Consider the following 22564-nt stretch of genomic DNA (forward strand, 5'->3'; position numbering starts at 1 on the left):
CGTCGAGGATCCGGAAGAAAGGAGGGCCGAGGTGCGAAGGAGGACTTTCCCGGAGGATACGGCTGAGGAGGTGTCACCAGCTGATAAGGGAGAGCCTCTCGTCCGGTGCCGCGCGCGCGGGCCAAGATTCCGTCGCGGTTCCTCGCGTCGGTGAGGCGAGGCGCGTAAAGAGGATGCGGGAAAATTGGTTTAATTGAAGCTGCGCTTCGCGTGGGGCAAGACCCAATTCCAGCTCCGGAGACGGCTCTTTGCATGTGCCCACCGTTGTGAACGATAACGCGGGACAGTGGCGCCTCTCTACTGGACTGCCAGCTACGATAACACACACCGCAGGTGCGATCGAAGGCCGCGTGTCCGCCGTGAAATATCGGCGAGTTATCTCATTGAATTTCATTTAATCTGGCTCTACTCGTTGAAACCGCCATCTTATATACTCGTTGCAGCATTGCGTAGCTTAGTAGAAATATAAATTTAATTGCCGCCATTAGAGATTAATCTGTGATAATGGCCGGGTAGTTGTAGCTTGCTTTTACAGCCAAACGCGCCGGTGATATCCTGAGAAGAAAAAAAAAAAATGAGAAAACGGATAAAAGTACATCGTACAATTTTGGCATTTAGAGCGATCTAATTGCTCGCTTGGAAATTTTTGGAAGGCTAAGAGGCCGAGACAGCGAGCCAGCTCGGTTTTCTCTGCAGTCGTTTCAACATTTATTACCCGCGATCATGCATGCGACTTTAACCGCGAACGATCGGGTGCATCGGCGTCGCGAGATGCTCACCGACAGTGAGATCAAAGATCACGGATCAGAGATCGTGTTTTTGCCGATAGCTAGATACGCAGCGAGAAAAGAGATAAAGGTAAACGAGTACGTGGTACTGGACTGTCTCGTCGATTGACAGACGTAGATGTGTATCAGTTGCATGGCTTCTCTACGTGGAGCAAAAAATTCTACTTCGGATGCCTTACTGTCGCAAATAAAAAGAGGCTTGCACGTAATCTTGTTTAATTTACAGCATACAACCGTAGCCGCCGAATAAAACCATCGCGATTGATCGCGAGGACTTCCGCGAACAAAAATAGCTTTCGCGAAATGTAAAACGTGCACGAAATTGCTGGGCGAAACGGTTAGGTAGTTTCCATTTTCTCGCCGGATCTTGCGCCGGACGTGAACGGATGTCTTGCGGCTGTGCAGTGCGCTCTGTCCTGTCGCTGACACCCTCGATGGGTTACGAAGGAAACGCGTAGGCGTGAGGCAAGGATTCGCGGAATATTCCTGCCCCTTTCCTTTCCTTCGCTTCGTCATTATCTCGCGTATGCACATCGTTGTTCTGGAAATATCCTTCCGCGATAATGCGCCTGCACTGGCAAAATGCCAGCGAGCTCAGGACGATCGATCCCCCGCAATCTTGTGCCGCGCGAGATAGATGACGTAAGGATCCGGAAAGCTTAAACAGATAGGCTCGAGTGACTACGACTCCTCCCGATTCTGACTCCTTTTTCCTTTCTCTCGATCTAATTTATTTTGATTTTTTTGTTGCAGACCTCGCGGCGGTGTTGGGTCGGAGCAAGTGCCAAGCAGCGACAGCGATGACTATACCACCGCCCATCATCATCCCACAGGTCATGCGGGTAGTTACGGACAGAATCTGGACCCTTACACCGTGCCTAAAGTCCAGGTGTCGGGCCCACCTAACGTCGATGAATCCGCTTCCGTCATCAATGGGTGAGTCTCACGAATAATTACTAATTTGAAATTTGGTCCCGCGATCGTTTCCGCGTTTCCACGATTGATAGGTGAAGGATTTATTAAAGGATCAATGAGAATAATTACATACGAAAACGATTTTATTATTTGTATATGTGCATTAAAAATTATTCTTCGCTCTAATGTTGCGAGCGTTACATAAAATTCTTCAGCTTGAAGACGGACGCGGTAAACAATTACAAACTGATCAATATGTTTCGCAGCCCGTAAATAAAATTCTCGCGCTCGCTTATGTATTTTTAGAGCAAGTTTTTCCTATCGTTTTCAAGGCTTGAAAATAAATCGCTAAAGAATTTCTCCGTACTCGCTCTTAGGTTTATTTGCGCAGCAGTTTTGACAGTTTCTCTTCGCCGCCACTCTGGCAAACAGAAGGCCGTGTGGATTTCATGAATCCCCTCGATTCCTTGACAAACTTAACGGGTAGGCTTAACAATATTGGATCCATTTACACGCGGGGCTTTTTTTTATATAGCTATATATTCTGAAATCGAATCTCTATTCGTTTATCTTGCAATTGATCGGCTGAGAGAAAAGTACAGGAATCGCGTCTTGGTCTCGTTGTGTTAGCGTGTTGATCACTAATTTGATTAAAAAAATAAAAGAAAAAAGAAAAAAAAAACCGTAATGGAAACGCGTAATTTTCTATATTAAATGCTCGTGAAACTTTTCAACGGCGAGGTCAGCGGCTCTGATGTCGAGTTTTATTTCGACCCTGGCCGCAAGGTTACCCGTGTACACACTTCGTACAAGGCCAAATCGCCACGCGCCGCATTGTTCGCACACGCAGCTTCTGAACGAGCAGGTACCAGAGCACATGTCACTCTGCCCGTTTTTATATCGTCTATCGAAACGCGATTACTTTATATGATTACAATTAGTAATAGCCGGTCGCGCTTTAATCAACTTCGCGCAATTGAATATAAATGGGCCCAGCCGTTTGTCAAGGTTTATTCGAGGGATTTCGTTCGCGGCCCGTGTCAGCGAATCGACATGGGAGAAACACTGCAAAAACGTTTTATTCACGCGGGCAATAATTTCTTTAGGAATAACTCCACTCGTATCTCGTATCGCGCTCGGGATATTCTGCTAATTAAAATAAAATTTGAAATTTTAAACAATGAAAATCATATGTAGATGTAGGTACTGATTGATCGCGTTCGTTAACGCGCGCTTATTTCATCGGGGTTTTTTTTTTTTTTTTTTTTTAATGGCACGTGTGCAAACAAAGTTTCCATTTTACATTTCTCGGTCAATTGGAGTTTTCCAAATAATGGCATAACTCATTAGCGTTCTTATCTCGCGCTCTCGTTGGCAGCGGTAGCGAAATGCGTATCGCGTGTGGCATACGTCGGGAGTGCCGTATAATTATCCTGTTCTGGTGATTAGCGTCGCGCGATCGTTTATTAGTTGCTCACTCGCCGGGACAAATCCCGGAAAGAGGAAAATGTTTTCTGGCAACGTAATCGCCGTCTACGCCTCTTGCCCCGTCTCTCGCAGCGAGTGATGTATCATTTTTCACGCCACTTGCATCGCATCCGACGATATATTATTTTACCGCCTGAATAATTTATGACACATAGTTATAAAATATCGGTAATGAAAGCGCGGCGATAAAAATGAAAATTTTGCAATCCCCTGACAGTTGAAGTTCCTTTGTTGCTTTATAACGTGCAGATAACGTGCGACAGCGCGTTATAAATTATGGCGCGCAGGCACGTTGATAACGGATATTTTTACTCTTAATCTGCGAGATATCGGACATGAGGATTAGCCGCGTTAACGCCAGCCGCGAGATCGTTTCCAGCTATGATAAATCAGCAAACGTGCTGGATGCCGGATATATTCACCTCCTTTGCAAAATCGCATTACTCATAACCCGAAGCGTTAATGACTTTCAACGAAATATACGTCACTCGACTCGTTTTAACAGTTTGCGACATGTATATACTACATTATTCACAATTTCTGTAGCGGGAGTTCCAAAGAGTTAAACTCCACTAAACGTCAGTATTCAAAATAAAATAAAATAAAATAAAAATAATAAAAAAGGAAATAAATTAAAGCGAATTGTTTGCCCGCGATACTTTTTTTTACGACAAACGATATCATTGCGATGATTAATCAAATTATTTGTTGTCGCACTTTTCAAACTGCTTCGTAATCTAAATCGAGTGTCAGGGCAATAGTAGAAAGCGCACGGCTTCTAAATTCAACGGGCAGTAATGAAGGATGAGCATATAGCGGCGCACCCGATTTAGAGTCGGCGTATCAGCGATTCGAGCGGGCCAAGGCGACGTGAACGCCTAAATGACTTTGCATTAAAACACATCGCGTAGCCAAAGTGCATCGCCGTGCAGACGGACTCATTGCTGTCAATTTGTCGCGGGCGTCTTCTCTCTGCGCGGCCTCTGGGTCCGACTTTTAATAGAATTCACTGTTAGATATCTGGCGGTGCGATCGATGCGGCGAATCGCGCCGAGATTGGCACGGGCGTGATTTAAAGTGCGACGCGATTCGACGACGACGATATTTCTCTGATTTTATTAACGTCACGCTTTTTATTCGGCGCGAAGTGAATCTCATTATGAAATTACTCGACGATATTATAGGCGCGTCGTCTCGTATTTATTCACGACGAGCCGTGACAAGCGTCGCTTAAATTTTCGTAAAGGCGATTCTCTAAAGTATTGAATCCGATGCGATTTAAATCTGTCGATTCAGCTTGAATGATTAAACCCGACGGCGAGTACGAGCCTCTTAGAAATTAAACAAAAACTCTGTGCATCAGACATCGCGTCGCGGTTTCTCCTATGCGGCGAATGTCTATGTATAGCAACGGTTAATTATAACGGCAATCAGCAACATCGTATGCAGGCACGACTCGACTATAGACGAGCATCCTGCCAAGCGTCATGCTTTCGCAATTAAATGCACGAAAGAGTCGTGTATTACATTTTATGCCGCAGTAGCGGTTTTTTTTGTGGGTTTTTTTTTTGTTTTTATAAAATTATCCTGCCGCGGTCTCTCCTATCGCCGCATACTGATTACTGTCACTTTAACAGACCGGCTGGTGAACGTGCACGGTGACAGATTCTCGATCGCGCAGTCAGGCAATGCGGTTTACGTTTCCTCTTCCGCGTGCGTGCTAATAAATTAGCGTTATTCAAAGACTGTTCCGGACGAAAAGCGCGCTGTAAAGAGCCGCTGTTATACGCGGTAGTGTTTCACGGTTAACACGACGCACCGGCAGGCACGCGCGCGAAAATGAAGCATTCGCGCGAACGTGATGGTGCCCGACAATAAAAGATCGGCGCTGGATTTTTAATAATCACGCGGTCTCGCGAGACTGGCGTGAATCAAGCCGTCACTTTCGAAACGGCTCGATAGAAAGTGGATATCTCCCTCGGAAGTGTTTCTTTATTTCGATAATCGAGACGTGTCTCCGTAAACTCCGCCAATATTTTGCGCACGCACGAGCTCGCCAGCGAAGCTCGCCGGAGTCCGCGAATAATCGGTGAGAAAGTCGCGAGGTGCACGCCGATAACAATAAATTAGGGCGATAGTCGATCGCTCTCAAGCAGGGATTCCCTAAGCGAACGCCGATCGGTTTGTCCTCCTCTCCCACGAAACAGTATCCTAAGGTTTCGCTTGAGCCTTCGATATTAAGGTTAATCTTTCTGATCTAGTTTTCTCCCGGGTTTTGCAGCAGGCGCTTGGTTCTCTCACGATCGCGCATTAACCGCAGTTAATGTCCCTCACGTTAGAAAGTGAGCTTTCTACGTTTTTCGCATAGCGAACAGACGATCGGCTCTGCCGCGACTCGTTCCCGACAAACATAATCACCCGTGAAATTTTATTTTCCATCCACCGATTCGATTAAACAAACACGATCCACGCATCTTGAGATATTTACCTCCTGCCAATTAAATCTGAAGAGATCACTTGGTTGATGATGATTTCGAAGCGAGCTCTTTCACTCTGTTTATCATTCTTCGAGAAGTGATTTCTCGTTTTATAATTATTCTTGTTTTATAATTAAAGCGGAGTTATCTCGTTCTTTATTACGCGATGTCATTTTACTTTTAATCGGTGCATGTCGGTGCCACATTATCTGTAGACGTAAACTACCCATCGTCGGTGACACAAAAAATTTTGATAACCCTTGTTTCCATTAAAATTAACAACGATTAGGTTACGCGTCGTTTCGATATAATATTACGAAATATGTTATGTCTGTAAACAGCATCGTCGAAATACTTTTTTCATCCCAGCACTTTGCGGACTTACGTCCACCGGGGGCGACTTTAACCGGGAACATTTTACCGTAATAAAAAGAAGAATTCGTTCTTCCATCTCGCTATTAATACTGTTCCGCGCTCGCGTTGATCTTTACGAGACGGCTCGTGTTCACGTTCGATTTTACGATGCTGAGGGACCGACTCGAGAAAGGAGCAAGCAAAAGCCGGTTAACGCCGGCTAAATATACGTCGCCGAGAAATTTTCAGAGAGGCCTTTATCCGGGAACGCGCGAATGTACATGCCGCGTTCGCGTTCGCATTGTATTTTTCGAGTATTAATTTATTTTATTAAAAAAAAAAGTTTTTTTTCTTTAATATCGTACGACACACAATTATACAGCAGCGTGTGGAAATGCGAGAGTGTCTTATCGCGCGCGATAAATGTTTAACTTTCTCACAATCACCCGATGTCATTTCGGAAATTATTATTCTTACTATCACGCACAACGATAATTCACGACATCCTCAGGGCAAAGAGATCAAAAAGAATTACTGTTTGTCGAGCTTCTCATTACTGGATGTGGAAGAGAAAGAGAGAGGGGGGGGAGGGGGAGGAGAAGGGAAGAGGTGGACGCGGAGGAGAGTAAAAAAAAATTGCGGTGCAATGAACCGTCGTACGTGCCACTGGCCGGCCTTGCGCGCGGCACTTATCGCGTACTATCAAAAGGCATTAACAAGCTGCATACGGTTGATAGAACGAGCAAATCACAATAGTGCTCCGTTGAAGTAACGGTGCATTTTGCGGTCGAAACCGTCGATCTGCATTGAATGCAACGTACCGTATTAATGAGAGACAAAGTGAAACGAGTATCTGAATGTTTGGCAAGTCACGGACTCAAATGAGTTCGTCGATGTAGAAGTAAAAAAAAAAAAAAAAGAAAAGAAAAGAAAAAGAAATCACAAAGCTCTAAAAACTAATAACCGCGTACGTGAGAGTTAATCGGGACGTGTAGACAGTCGTTACTTTTTTTTTCCCCCTTCAAAAAAATACGTAGATAATGAACCGGCGGAAAGACAACATGTCTTAAGTAACGCCAGTTATCGTTATCGTTTACTTCTCGCGATTGTATAATGCATAACGATAGGAAGTGCGAAGAACGACGCGAAGCCGGTTAAATATGACATAAATCCAACGCCGATGTCCGGCGCGTGAGGTTTCGTGGGGCCGTATTATCTGTCGGATTAATTAAACGTATGACGGTCGCTTAAATTTTAACCTCTGCCAAACGGAGGGACTCAAGTCAGCGTCGCGGAAAAACGTCGGCGCGATCCCGCGAAACAACGAGATCTCTACGTTTCCTTTTTAAATGGAGACCGTACATAAAATATATTTTTATCATCCTCCACCGGGTAGCTAATTAATTTTTCTTCAATCGACCGCTATCGGGCGCAAACAAGAGATAATATTTCGCGTTATAATATTTGACATGAAAATATTTAACTGTCTGACTGCTAATCCCCTAGCGCAATATAATAATCACTCAGCGGGACTTAAATTTGCACAAGTGGCCAACACGCTCCGGGTTAATATATCCGTGAATTAATACGCGTAATGATCGCTCATTTAAAAACGCGGGGCATAAAGTTATTTAAATCATTCCCACGTGACTACTCCTCCAGCGGCGCTCTCGGGTGCGCCTTTAGAAGCGCTCGGGCGTCTTTAAAAAGGCGTAAGGCCGGGTAAAACGGTCAATTGAGCTTTATCGATTGTAGGACGGTTTTGTTTTTATCACGATGCACACGTCGAGCTTCGATCCGCGATTCCTTTTGCTGCGGCGAGCCGGAAGATTATCAGCCTCCGCGCGCGCATATGCAGGCGATGCAGCGCGGCCGCCGTTAGCCGGCAAAGGCGTCTTCTGGCCGTCATTGTCGTTGCTCCTCGTCGCAGATAACCCGTGCCATAGATAACGGCTGCTACGCGGCAATTTTTCCAAGCGCTCACCGCCCGTTTGTTCCCGCCGGCGAAGGAAAGAAACGCGACGCCGCGCAGAATCCGCGGCACCCAGTCGTTCCCGCGAGAGTCGCGGGTCTATCCTGAAACTCGTCTCCGTCTCGCGAGTGGTCAAGTGAACGCGTTTTGAACAATTGTAGCGCGACAGAGAACGAAACGAGTCTTCATCGTCCGAGAAACAGGTAAACTTTTTCACTTGCAGGCGTGAAAAACGGCGATCGATTTCGGAGAGGCAATCAGGCTATTATTTTTCGGACGTAAAAACTCTCCGAGCGACTTGTTAATTAATGTATTAATTCTGACGTAACGATTTATAATTAAATGCCATTGTCACGATTTACATATTTTTGTAGATTAAGAACCGATTTGACGGTGTTTGTTTATAGAGATATATGCATTCGCGATTTCGAAAGTCAATCGTTATACATTCTGCTGTTGAGATAGCGACTTCTAAAATGGGACGCGTATCTAATCTCGCGAGCTACTTGTTCACGAATGTTTGTGCAAATATTTAAGTGGGTCGTCTAAGTATATAATTTGTCGTTCTTAAAGATAATTAAACATATATCTCGCGTATAGAACGCCGGAAAGTTTTAAGACGAGACCCGCGTTTTGTTTCTGGCGGCTTCTCTCGTTCACGCAGCACGCCGCTTTTTTTTTTTCTATTTCGATATAAAAGAAATCAACGAGCAAGAGCTGTGTGAGAAAATTGCATATCGTCTTACAGATATTGATCGTGCATTCTGTTTCAAGTTATGGTTTGTAAGACTATGTTGTGCCCGCGCGATAAGTAACGAGATCGATTCGAATCGTTATGTTACGCGTGGCTTTTTCGAGCCGAACGAGCCGAGCTCGTGACTCTAAAAGCTCAGGCGGGACTTAACGGTCAGGGAAAAAAAAAAAAAAAAAAAAAAGGAAAAATTGAGATTGCAACGGTACGCAATCACGGATAATTGAACGCGCGCGTTTACAGAAAAGAGAAAATTACCGTAATACGGCTAAACCGCCGTGTTTATTGCCTCTTAGCCGCGGCTCGCGCTCCAAGTTCGTGTCTTTAAGCGTATAGAAAGTATAAATGATATATATGCATCGCGGTTGGCGGAAAAACACACGCGGGTGCTTACACGTGTCGCAAGACGTTTGCGGCAAAAGTTGGAAAAGAAAAAAAAGAAAAAAGGAAATAAAAAATGCCGCGGCCACTGCGAGGCTTGCAATAATTTAGTAATCGGATCGCTCGCATTAAACTACTTGCGTTTCGCAACCAACCGGTGACTCGAGCCAGCGGAACTTTGCGCTCTACCGTTATTGCAAATCGCATCGCAAATTTCCTAAACTAAATTCTTCTAAACTCCGCTAATTTAATTTGGGAATTTTATTGATTGTATTATAAAAAAAAAATTTGCAGTAAAATCTTACGTACTTATTAAAAAAAAAGAAAGAAAAAGGAAATGTCTGATTTTTGTAGATAATGACGCCGCTTAGATTGCGTTTGAAGGAAAGCCACTTCAAATTTTCCACGTTTTAGAAAGCAGAAGCGTTCGGTAACATCAGAGCTGTTACGTAAAAAGCATTTCCTTCTTGTTCGCCGTTTTATTCACGGAAATGAAACGTTTTTCAAACGTAAGACGCGTATCGATAACGCCAGATAATTAACGGTGCTGCGAAAAAAATTCCGTTAACAGTTGCAAGGGAGTTTGTTCGCCGGTACATCGAATCAAAAGTAAAGCTGCTGAATTTTTCATCGTAGGAAACATTCGCACGGAAGAACTCTCACTTAAATACGGCGCGCATATTCCTTCAATACTTCCTGCATTCGTCAAAGATGCAAAAATTAGATTGTTTTCCGCGTTGCTGCACGCGCTGTTATCTAGGCGTGAAAAGTGCCGATATATATATATATACTTTATTTTTTTTTTGTCTTCGGCGTATCGGTACCGGTTTTAATTTCTCAACCACCTGCCCCGATGTTCGTGCAGGTGCATATAGGAGAGGCAGGCACGCGCACACGTAAAGCCCGTGGAAGCGTGTACACCCATACGCAGACGTGCACCGCGTCCCTGCGCGAGTTAGAACGAAGGTAGTATAGAGGAGACGTATCGAGCGACGGCGGTGGCGGTGGCTGTGGAGAGAGGAACCCGAAGAACGCGCGCGCTGATCGGCGGCGGTGGCGTTTCGTCGTCGCCAGTGTCGGATGGAGATACGGCTTGCTCGTATCGTTCGGTATCGTTCCCGTACCTCGCGTCAAAATCCGTGCGCGTTTGTTTCGCAGGCAGCGGCTCCGTACACCGGCGAACGGAGGTGCCGTCGCCCATCCCGAACTATCGTGAGTTGGTGCAAGTCCCGAGCGGTGCAAGTGCCATCGGCGTCTAGTTCTCTCTCTTTCTTTCTCTCGCTCTCTCTCCCTCCCTCTCTCGCCGTCTCTCTCGCTCTCTCTCGCTGTGGGTTGCCGGAGAGTCCGACCCGGGGAGCGTTAACCCCCGATAACCCCGAGGCGGAGGGTACTCGCGCGCGAACGATCGATCGCCGATTTTGGCGTGTTTTCCCGGTCGCGGTTTCCAGTTTCCTGGGAATCTCGATTCTCGCGGAGGAGGCTCTTTCTTCAGTGTGGATACCCGTACGACGCGATGCTGCCACGAACCGCAGGGTACCGATATTTCGGGTCGCGTATTGAGAACCGCGCCTCTCGAACGGGATTTGGATTTACGTGAATGAACCTTCTCGAGACGGTGTGCAGGACAGCGAGCTGGACGCTTCCATCGGCGCCGGAGCGATCCGGTGACTCGGAGATCGGCCGGTGAACGTCTCCTTTCTCGGCTGTGTTAATTTATAAATAAATTACCGTCGTGTGGGACAGAAAGTGGCTCGGTCAACGAGAAGCGGATCGATGAGCGAACGAGTGGCACGGCAATCAGCGACAGGTTTTTAATTATAATATCGCCCGGAGAACCGCGCGCGCGCCATTAACATCCGCGTGAAAATCTTCGCGGCGCGTCTCGCGCGAGGAGATGATACGAGGTCCGTGCCCGTTCGCCGGCTAAAGTGAAGAAGATCCGAGTGGGTTCGGGAGAGTTCTGCTACGTGATACCACGCGAAGGATGAAGGTCGTCGCGTCGCCCTTAATATTTTATATTAATTACCCTCGAATGAGACTCTAACAGGCAGGCGCGGTCCGTGGTATCCTTTAACGCTCGTTTTATCAAGGGGCTCGCGCGTAATTGACCGGAAAATAAAAACGGACGTGCGGCTAGGTATCGACACCTCTTTTCACCACCTACTCCACCCCCGGTAACTCGCGGGCGAAATATCGAGCGTGTAAAAAGAAGGGGGACGATTAATCGTCGAACGATAGGCGGGCCCCGCCGTCTGCCTTCGAGAAGCCTCTCGCGGACATTCGATCGGCTTCCAATCGCTGAAAATACTCAGTCAATGGCACTCCGTTGATCTCCGGCTAACGAGAGCAGGCCGGGACGCGGAGGGCACGGAAGGGAGGGAGGGAAGGGGAGAGAGAGGGTGGGTGAGCTAGAACGGAGGAAGAGAGAATAGTGAATCGATAGAGTAACACGGGCTTCGTGCCTTCTTGTCGTTAGTAAGCAGTTCGACGAGTGCTTCGCCCTTTTCCTGGTTAGGTTGTTGGCCTGGCAACCGCGTGGCGATACCTTAAGGGTGCCGACACGCCGCCCCCGCAACCACCGCGTTATTATGCCCCGCGTCGTCTTTCGGCGAGACGATCGCACCGCGGGGAATCCCGATCGAGATAGAGCAGGGAGGATCGCCGGCTCAGCGCGATAGCTCGTCCGAATCTCGCGACGCTTCTTCGGCGCCCAGCATCTTCTCCAGGAAGCGTATCTCGCCAGTCTGGATACCCACGCCGCCGCTCTGGATGTTCGACGTAAACGGCAGTGCCCGCGTGACAGATCGGAGCTTTCGGAAGCGCTCGAGGTGTCGACGAAAAGAGGACGTGGTACGCGATCCGCGAGGTGATCTTTTTGAGAAGAGACGCGAGTTCGCGAACCTACGACATATCTCGCGCGAGTCACGAAGAGACGCTGGGGAAGGGCGCGCGAGTAAGGGTGCATGGGAGAGGTGCATGGACATCTCAGAGAACTAATAATGCTCTGCTTCGTTCAGGGGTTCTACACGAAGGATGACTCGAAGTCGCGACGCAACAAAAGGTAAAGGAAATTGAGAGATTCGCGTGATTTGTTAAAAAGTAAAAAAATAGAAAAAAGGAAAGAGCGGCTGCCGAAAGTTTATCCTCTCGTGCTGCATTCCGAAAGTGTCTTTGGCTCAGCGTAAGAAACTCATTAATTACCTTCGCGTAAAGAACCGATTAGTTTTATCTTCGGAATGCAGCTCGACACGTTTCAGCAGCGCGAATAAATAATAAATTTGCGGAATACACGTATTAATAATATAATAAATTTGTTGCACTGTAACATATTTACGTGCGCTATCGGGTAATTGTTATCTATGCACTTAGTATTAGCTCGGGGAGTATAATAATATTACAATCAATCGACTAATTAGTTAAGAGTTTAATGAGCGAGGACAATGCATTCATGCAATACGACAACGCTAATCGTATAATTCGTCATTATTAAACGGCCCGTAATTCGGTGAGGTAATTATTTTAAACAATTATCGTTGCTTCCGTGCTTTATTTACACGCTTAAAATATATTTCGACGTATACGTGCACGTCCATGTATTCATATTAATATTTAAGGTCCTCCCACGTCGAAATCCAGAGATCCGCGACGTGCATTTCGAGTTTCCATTATTGAAAGCGGACACGACGTTGCGATTAGATCGTATCCTTTATCGTGCGCTACAAATGAAGTATCAAGCCCGGCATTGGCGCGGCGCGTGGAATCCCGCAAACCGGCGCCGGAAAACGTACGGAGTGAAACGAGACCAGCGTTGTTTATTTTTCCCTCCCCCGTATCCGCGTAACACAACCCAGAGCCGCGCGCGATTCCACGGATTCTTCAAATATAAAAATCGTTTTTTATCGATAATGCAGCTCCGTCTCTCGCTGCGCGCACCGAGCGCGCCGCCGTTCTACATTTCTGCCCGTCGTGCGAGGAAAAGGGCACCGCCCGTTCTTTCCGTGCCGCAAGTATAATACCGACAGTTACTTTTGCACGCTACTATAATTTTTTTTAATATTCCCAACAACAAGCGTGATCGAGTCGATTATAAATGCGACCGAGTTGATCACGGTGGAAATATATAATTATCCTCAAGTCCAAAGGTGACTGTGCCTCTCTCTCTCTTTCTATCTCGGGTTACCGTCGCGAGGAAGGATCGCAAAGGAGGATCGCGTACAGTTTTACGCCTTATCGCGGCGAGGGTCAATAGGTTCGAGGGAACGTGCTTTTTTATCTCTATTTCCCCTCCCCTTGGCCAGTCCCGCCGTCCTATTTGGGTCACTGACGTCGCAGGCGTGCAACTACTGGCGCGGGTTGTAGAAGACGAGATCAGACCGGACGCGATGTGTGCTCGAAGCGACGAGAGACCGACCGCGATTCCGGCCCCGGCGCGTTTCTCTTTCTTTCGTTTTCTACGTCCCTCGGCTATAAAATATACCAGAGCCCTGCGAGCGCAGCGAGGCGGGAGACGCTCAGCCTCGGCTACACGGAGAGAGAAATGTACAAGTCAGCTCACCTTTCGAGCTGGCTACAATTTCAGGATATTTCTGTATTATTATACAGATGAATATTAATCACTTACTTATTTAGAAAGAAAAATTAATTTATTAATCTCGGTTATGTGTATAATTAAATTATGACCTCTATATTTATCCCTGAAAATGTCATTAATTCTGACCGCGTATAAAAGTAATCGGTTTATTTTTCCCGGCACACGGTTCTGTGACGTAGAACATTTTTTTTTAACACGACGATCATCGTTGATGCTCGCTTACGTTTATGGAAATGAGACAATTAAAAACGTTTGAGATCTACGTCGAAGGCGGCGATGCTACACGTGAATGCGTGGTGTTGCGATCGGCAAAAGTCTCGCGTGACGCACGTTACGCGACGTAACGTGATCGCGAGTAAAAACACATTCGATAGCTCCATAATTAATTGCAGGAAACCCGGGAGAGGGAGGAGGGGGAGGGGGGGTAGAAATAACAGCGCTGCGATGGGCGTGCGAGTGAAAAGCTGCGAACTCATCGGGCGGTATTTTCGCCGCCGTGCTAACACGAAGAGAAATGAGCGTTTCTAATTTTGACGTGACCCAAAAGGAAGGATAGTTCGCTGCCGTTCGTCCCGTCGGCGTCGTCACGTAGTCGGATAAACGATACGGCGATCTGGCGCTGCAACGACCTTCTAATTTGCTAATTGATACAACTTGATCGAGCCGCGAGGACCTGTAAATGCCAGGGCTCTCTCGTCGAGCCGCAAAAAAAAGGAAAAAAAAATATTACCCGCGCACATCGTCCCTTTATCCGCACAATACTTGGTTGAAACGTTTCGACACGAGCCAGCCGGCGACCATCGGCACGGTTACCTCAAACCCTCTCGAGGCAGCCCGCGATAAAGATCTCCTCTGCCGCCACCAAACTTGAAATTTTAAATTTTCTCGAGCGACGACGTAGGTTTCTATTCTTAAAGTTGAATATCAATTAGCCTGGGGCTCGTTAAATATTCAGAGCTATCGAGCACCTCGCCGCTGCGAGCGTTTTTACGATCTATCCGCGACGGCGTGGAATTTTTATCTCGTTCCACTTCGTATTTTATTCCGTGCCGGATACCGATCGGGCGGGTCCCGCTTTAATGAACGATCGAAGTCCCGTGCCGGTTCGCGGCCCGAAATAGCGAACGGCCTTAAAGCCCCGACGTAGAACGGTTTCGTCGCGAGTGGACCGTTATGATACGGCCGGTTGGCGATACCAGCCACGTCGAGAGAAAAAGAGAGAGGAATAGAGAGGGAGGGAGCAAGAGAAAAGTATATCTCTTCCGGTCCGAACATAATTTTATAATATTCCCAGCGATAAATGTATCATATCGACTGACGACTGACTCAGTCCCATATTCCTCGTTAAAGATACCGTAAAATTCTCGTTGAAAACCCGAAAGGAACTTATTCCTCTCTCGGTGTGCGATCGCGAGTTTTCATCGGGGTCATCATACGCGCGACGCTGCACCCGTGGGTTTCTAGGGTCAATCAGTGCTCGGTAGCTGCGGGCGAGTCGGTGGGTCCCCCGGGCGTACGGAAGGAGAGAGGAGGAATACCGTCAAGCTCCTCCGTTCGTAGAACGACGACCTCGCGGAACCGGCGCGGTGTCTCGGACTTGCTCGCGGGCGCAGCGGGCGGCACACCAGCCAGCACTTGGCAGCTGCCCTCGCCGGCTCGTTTTCACAGCACGTTCACGTGGCTCGATCTGTTGTTATTCAAGCGGCCGTCGCCTCGTCCGTATACCGCGATCGCCGTAACTTCCGCGTCCCGGATCGCCTTCATTCACAGCTGGCCGAACCCGGCCGCACATCCGCCGAAAATTAAGGTGACTTCGCGAATCCCTCCCGGGGATCTTCTCTGAATCGCTTTTCGTCGGCATCTCGCGTATATCTTGCTCTTACGCGGCTCGCTCGATGATGCAACAGCTATAAAAGATTTAAATGAGCGGATTTGCAAAAGGCTGTCGTAACTTTCCGGAAGGTCTTGACATTTAATATACTTTTTTTGTTTCTCGGTTTTTTTATTAATTTTTTTTTTTTTTTTTTTTTTTTTTCTTTTGTGGAGAGGAGAGAATTAAAATTCAGTCGGTTAAATATCGAGTCTCGGGAAGAGATATTGCTTCGGAATTTTTTAACATTTTAACGGCGTTTAATTATATGTAATATAATACAAGATAAAGTTTAAAAAAAAATATACTAAGTAATATCGCCTTGACGCCCGCTTCTGTTACAAGAACCATCGCCTGTCAAACATAATCCCCGACTGGCGTTATAATCTGCGAACCGGCGGGCTTAAAATGCATCATCGCGAATACTTTCTGCCTTGTGGCAACCTTGACGATGCCATGACCTCTTTATTTAATATACTTCTGTCGAACGTCACGATATTTCGTGATCCGCTTCGCCTCCCGATTACTCTTCGTTTATTTTTCCCTCGTTTGACAGGCACGCTGAAAGCCCTGCCAAGATTTCACGCACACGTCCGAGGACGATCGCGGTTTACCACTCGAAGATTCCGTTAAATCCACGAAAGTGGCACGAAATATTAACTAACGTGACAAATTAAAAATCTCGCCCTGGTCAAGCGCTAATTGGAACATAAAGCGGAGAGTCGAATTGTGCAAGGTAATGAAAAAAAAAGAAAAGAAAAAAAAAAGAAAGCGAAAAAAAAATGAAGTCGAGAGGAGATAAGCACACGTAAGAACGCTCGTTTAAAATTTCAAGTTGAAGTATCGAACAATTTATGGAGGTCGAGTACAGACACGCTTTACACATGTAACTCCAGACGCTACATATTTACTTTTTATCACTGCACAAAACGGAGTTCGCAACTGTTAGCGATTAATTATTCACCTATTGTGAATATTTTACGCTGCAAGAATACTTTCTTATTATTGCAACGTTTACAATCATTGATTCGAATATAATAAAACGTAAAAAAATGCGGTAACGTTATGCGCACGAGAGAAACAACTATCATTTATCGAACTAACATTTTACATATATTTGTTATAGATACGCTGAATATTGCTATCAATTGATCACGCTCTGTTATTAACTATTAACTATTATTTACGATTAACCAGGATTTGATCGAAATCGAAATTGGACGAAATTGCACACAATTTCTTAAGAAATTGCGGAGGACGGTTCCTCCTGCATCGATTAAATCGCGTGTTATCGGGACATTCGTCCTCAATAGCGGCTTTCCGAGTTATTTTTGAAGGCCGGCCGACTCCGCGTTACCTTTTCCATCCGTTAGATAATACTCGGCGTTTATACGGGCGCATTAAACGTAATACGTGCGGTGCATCCGCGATATTCAGCGTTGCCCGCGGATGCGCCGAGATTAAATTCTCGAATATAGGGTACAACGTCACGCGCGCGACGTCATAGTTCTTTAATTTTAAACGATTATCTCGTTCGCGATAACATTTGACGATGCTCGCGCACGTTGGGCACCGTGAATCAATAAGGAAAAACACTTTCCAGAAACACCTCCGCCTCGTCGCGTACGAGCTAACGCGTTCCCGGCGCGGGATATAACTTTCCTTCGAACACACTTCCGGATCTACGGCGAAACTTTGTTTAAGTGCCGGGTGACGTCTTTTCGCGGCCTTCAAGGAGGACTTGGCGCAATCGGCGGGACACCTGGCCGCGTATCAATAATGCAGGACACCGCCGTGCGTTGTGGTCATCGCGCTTTATTGATATCCCGGCGGGGGTGGAAGAAAAGGAACGAGCCGCTAATCAAATTCCGCGTTACGTCCGTGAGTACGTGGTATAAGATAATAATAGTCGCAGCTGCACTTCCCGGAGACCGGGCACGTCGTCGGGCCGTAAGCACCGAGCGGTATATACTTCGCGCCATTACGCTAAAGTAGCCGGGCGATCAATCGCGCCCGCCCCGCCACTCGGGAGATTAATAAGTCGATTAATTTCGCGAATGTGTTTGCCTTCGATTGGAATGTAGGCGAGCCGCTTATGTGCATAACTAATTGATTCAGCGTTGCTCTCCTCGTTGCGTAGGACTGTACGTAGATTCTTCAACTTCTGATTGCTCACGAAACCTATACCTTTTCGTCTCCGTGCGCTCTGATATTAATTTTAGCGCACACTCCACGCGGCGGAAAGCGCGAGTCGAAAAATCGAAGGAATAAACTATATTACGCGCAGTCATTTTTCAACGTGCGCGTCCCGTGCGATTCAAGTACAAGTAGTCTAGAGCCCGAGCTATAGGTTCTTCATTAGGTAGACAGGTGTACGTCGGGGATTTGTCAATTATGAAGAAGGTCGCAAGGTCGGCTGAGTAAAAAGTCTCGAACCTGTGCACCTGCGATCAGTCTGTAATCCCGGCTGGCCCGTGGAACACCGGACTCGCGCTGAGCCTCTCTTGTACCTCATAAGCACCTTCTTCTTTGGTCCTCTTCATCGTTTCTTTTACACAGTCTCGTAAATTTTCCCGTGTACCTCCGTCGCACCTGCCGACTCGCAGGCTCCGCGTAAACAGCGGGAGGATCGGGCACCGCTGGAACGGTGCGATCGCTCTCTCGCGAACCGGACATTCGTTCCTCTTCTTCTCACCGCGAGGAAAAGATCGCCGAGATGAGTATCATCTTTCTCGCGAGGCTGGCCGTGCGATCGTTCGGCGCTAAGTGGCGACAGTCGAAGAGGGGAATCTTCAGGAAGTGTCGATACCAGCGAGGATTCTACTGAAACGGAGGAAACCTCTCTCCGCGGCAAAGGGCGCTCTCTCTTTTTTTTTTTCTTTTTTTCCACCCTTGCTCGATTGTGCATCGACGTCGCGTCCGCGCTTGTTCAAAGCTCGTTGAACCCGCGCGGTGAGGTGTGGCTATTCTCGCGGCACGAAGAGAGGACCGAAACTGGCTCGTTAGTCACCGCATCTCGTTCTTTCACCCCGTTTAGCTTTACCTCTCGGTCCCGACAAGCTTTCCTTTTATTTTTTATTTTTTTCCTTTTTCCTGCGATTTTCTCGGCCCCTCGTTTCCTCTTATCTTCTTACCGCACAGCTCCGTCGAAGTTGCCGAGCGAGCCTAGTTCACTCGATCTCGACTCGTGCTAATACTAGTCCTAACTACTTTGCCTCTACGTTCTCACACGTTAATCCTTATCCGTCGCTCGAGCTATTTTCATAACCCGGAGTGATAACGTAGATAAAATATACAGATACGAAGCGGATACAGTCGATCCATTATCGCGTCGAGCGATCCGACGTGACGGCGATGCCTGCAGCGCGTCGGTAACCGATGTGGATTCAAAGAAAAATCGTCGTAATCAAATACATCGATGAATCAGTTTGATTCTCAACGCCCGTGCAAGTTTTCGATAACAATTTTTATCGGGAATCGCCCCCGTACATCTGTCTGGGACCTTCACGGTGATCGCGCAGAAGGCGCAGACCGATCGCGGAGCTCACGTCGATTACCGATCAGCTAGTAACCGGCGTTGAGGCTACTTTTAATACGATAACATTGTCACTGGCGAAGGAAATCCCGCGGATATTATCGGGGAAGATAATACAACGATAGAGGATTTCGTAACGTTTGGAATTTTCACGATGATGGAGCTTGAAACTCGGGGGCTGATCAACCTTTGCCTCTCCTCGCGCCCGCTCATCAGGGCAAGGTACGTGATTTACAACCGCGAGAGCGATAAAACTCCGCGGTAGCGTAAACACCGTCTATTTTCGTTCAAATTAAATCGAGACGATACGGAGGCTCTTGAATTTCAAGCTTAAAAAAGAAGATCGTAACTGATTACGTGCGCGAGTGAAAATACCGCAGAAGTCGGTTAAGCTTATCTTATGTTAGATGTTGAAGTCGAAACGCTGCGTATGTTACCGTGTAATATATATTATATCGCGTAATATTTTGACGTAACAAAAATGGATAAGAAATTGAAATAAAAAATAAAAGAAATTAATAAATAAATAAAAAAATGAAAAAATAGAAAACAAAGAAAATTAAATTAATCTTTTCGTTTTGGTTGCAGGTCTGCGGGGTCCATAGGCGCGCGCTCGGCACCCAGCACCCCCTTGCAAGCTGCCCCCGATGCACCTCAGGCAGGGGGCCAACAATCGATCAGTGGATCCCAACTCACCGTGGCCGGCGCCAACTATCCGCAGCCTCCAAGGAGCCCTAGCCACGCGGCCTTGAAATGTAACGACAGGTAAGTCGTATTATGTCCTTTTTCGCAAACTTCGACACCGCTGCGCTTGCGGCTATAATATGAATTTACGATCGTGAACTTGCCACATGTCGCGATTCCTCCTCATACGTATGTATCACGCGTCGCATATTACGTTTCGCTTGTAAACAACTTAAATTTGAGAAATAAAATCACTGCGGACATTAACTTCAGCCGGATGAATGCAGACGCGATAAAGAAACGTGAAAGCAACACGTAGGTTTTAATACTTAATTTATCTGTAAATACCAACGGTTCGTTTAGTTCTCAAAAAAAAAAGAAGATTTAGCTTGCCGTGCAATTATTTTAATTGCGTTTACGTTACGTGCGCTGAATCGTTCTTCCTTTTTTTTCCTTCGCTGTTGAACGCTTGAAAAACATTTTGCTGACGAAGTATGGGGAGGAAGGAAAAGAAAAAGAAATAAACGTTGAATAGTTTTACATAAATTTGCATAGGAATTTTTATTAATATCGTTATTATTACATTCAACTTTGCTTCCGCGAGTCAGATGATTCGCGCGTGAAATCGCATGCGATATCGGTTCTTGGAAATTGTCAACGAGTGGCAATAGCGATAATGTCCCACCTGTGCAGAAATTGAGAGGATGCGCGGGCAGAGGAGAACGGAGGGGGTGGGAGGAGGATTGCGATAAAAAATGAGGCTTACTCTCCCTCGCGATAAAGTAATATAATTGATTTATCTGTTTGCACGGTGGGAAAATACGTTTCTACGAGATAGCTGGTACGTCATAATTATCGAGCGCCGGTTATTAGCTGCATTTATTTATGGTCTTCAAATATTATTACGTTATGCTTGCCTCGATTACGTTGGCGGAGTCGTTCATCCGTCGGCGTCAGTTAAATAAGAGGACTTCGTAATAGAAGTCGTCATTTTAGAAACGGTGGCAAATAATTACGGTCCAGCCTGGTCTCCGCCTTACTTTCGCATGCATCCTAACTGATTAAATAATTATTACGCAAAATTATTTCGAAGTCAATCGTTGTCTATTTATTATACTTATTAAGGAAAATACATACGAGGAAGATAATAGAAAAAAATTCTTTTTTTTCTTCTCTTTCCTTTAGCAAACACGCGAAAAGTATATTCCAGTTTACTGTGAATTCTACGTTATTTTTAGCATTTATTTACGTAACGCATTTAATTTTTTTTTTATTCTTAAAACTGTTATAAAACCCAATAGAACGCGTTGATTCTGGGTAAGATGAGACGCGCAGAAGCGAAGCTGCGTCTGTTGGAGAGCTTTGCGAGCTTCTATTATTAAATATAATAATGATAACAATAAAAAAAATAATAAGCGACACGCAAATGTAGGTCGATTGTTCTCATCGGTATACGCCGCGGGAGTTAGACGGCACTTGCAGCGTTAAATCATGTCGAGAATAGAATTGTGTTTTGAAACAGTTTAATCGTACGGGAATGCTTTGCGGCCATTCTTACAATAGCCGTTCCATGCGTGCCGTTCGTAAACGCTTATTACGCTACAAAGCGTGACGTTGCGCGTATTATCTGGGTGAAATTGCCTTTTTGCGGCTAAATCGCCTCGATACGAAATGCATGCGTCGATTAGTCGTCGATAATATCTTCTCTTTGTCCTCTCGAGCTTTGTCGGATAAAATTTAAACAAATCGAGAACGTTTAGTAGACAATATACTTTCCTTTTCTCTCGTTTATACGTTTATTTTTTATTTTTTTTAATGCACTAAAAAGTAAAAGTAATTTACTTACAGTTCCTTCGGGTGTTTACCAAGTTCGGTTCAGCCTAGCTGGAACCTTTTAGTTAAAGAAATTTGCGCACTTTTGTGCAGTTATCTTAACTCTGACGAAATAAACGAATATTGCTTGATAAACGTGTTTATAATTTTATTTTTCATCGGGCTTTTATTAATATTTATCCATTTGGCTTGTAATAATATGCGAGTAACGTTAATTTTCTGAACATACCTAATCGCCATCGATATTTAAAGAAACAATACATTTCCCTAATTAAAAAAAAAAAAAAGAAATTAAATAAATAAGAAGAAAGAGATTATCAGAGGTCAGCTCTCTTACAACCGCCGGACGAAGATTAGCATCGTTTTGTATACAATGACATACGGACTGTATCGTGAGAGATAATCCCGAGTGAAAAGGCACATGAGCGACAAGGAGAAGACACAACCTCGTGATACTCGGCAGGTCTTATCAAACGGTCGTAGACGTGCGTCGGAAGACGTATTTTCTTTTACTTTTTTTTTCCCATTCACTTCCTGCCCCACCTCGCCGTTCACGGAAATCATGCCGAGCCACAAAATTCGCGCCCCTATCAACACTTGGGTGTCATCGGGCACCCGTGAATCTTATCGTGCTCGAATTCATATCTTGCTGTTATCTCGTTACTCATTATCGTTAAAAACGGCTCGTCGGGGGGTTTTTTTTCTTTCGGGTCTCTTTATTTCGGTTCCGGCGAGTCTCTCGGATCGAGATGGCACGACAGCCGCTCCAAACAGTCTCCTACGTGTTATCATCACCGCCGCCGGCAGCGGATTGTTAAGCCGCGGGTCGTGCACCAGTTACGCGTGCAGCCGCGCGTTGGCCGGGTCGTCTTCACGCTGCGGAAATCGCGGCGATTACGCGACGGGATCGGCAAGATGAGTCGCC

At 46.2% G+C, this 22564-nt stretch overlaps 1 protein-coding gene across 2 annotated transcripts in view; it reads left to right on the forward strand.

Moving 5' to 3' along the window:
• The window catches only part of LOC139108678 (uncharacterized), a 36938-nt gene that overhangs the window by 5837 nt on the left and 8537 nt on the right, over positions 1–22564 (forward strand). For both annotated transcript variants that reach the window (XM_070667169.1, XM_070667170.1), the window contains exons 3-4: positions 1542–1724; positions 19711–19887. In XM_070667169.1, coding sequence (XP_070523270.1) covers positions 1542–1724; positions 19711–19887 — 360 coding nt within the window. The remainder of the gene's footprint in view (positions 1–1541; positions 1725–19710; positions 19888–22564) is intronic.

This window comes from Cardiocondyla obscurior, linkage group LG15 (assembly GCF_019399895.1).
Source record: "Cardiocondyla obscurior isolate alpha-2009 linkage group LG15, Cobs3.1, whole genome shotgun sequence".
Lineage (NCBI taxonomy): Eukaryota > Metazoa > Arthropoda > Insecta > Hymenoptera > Formicidae > Cardiocondyla > Cardiocondyla obscurior.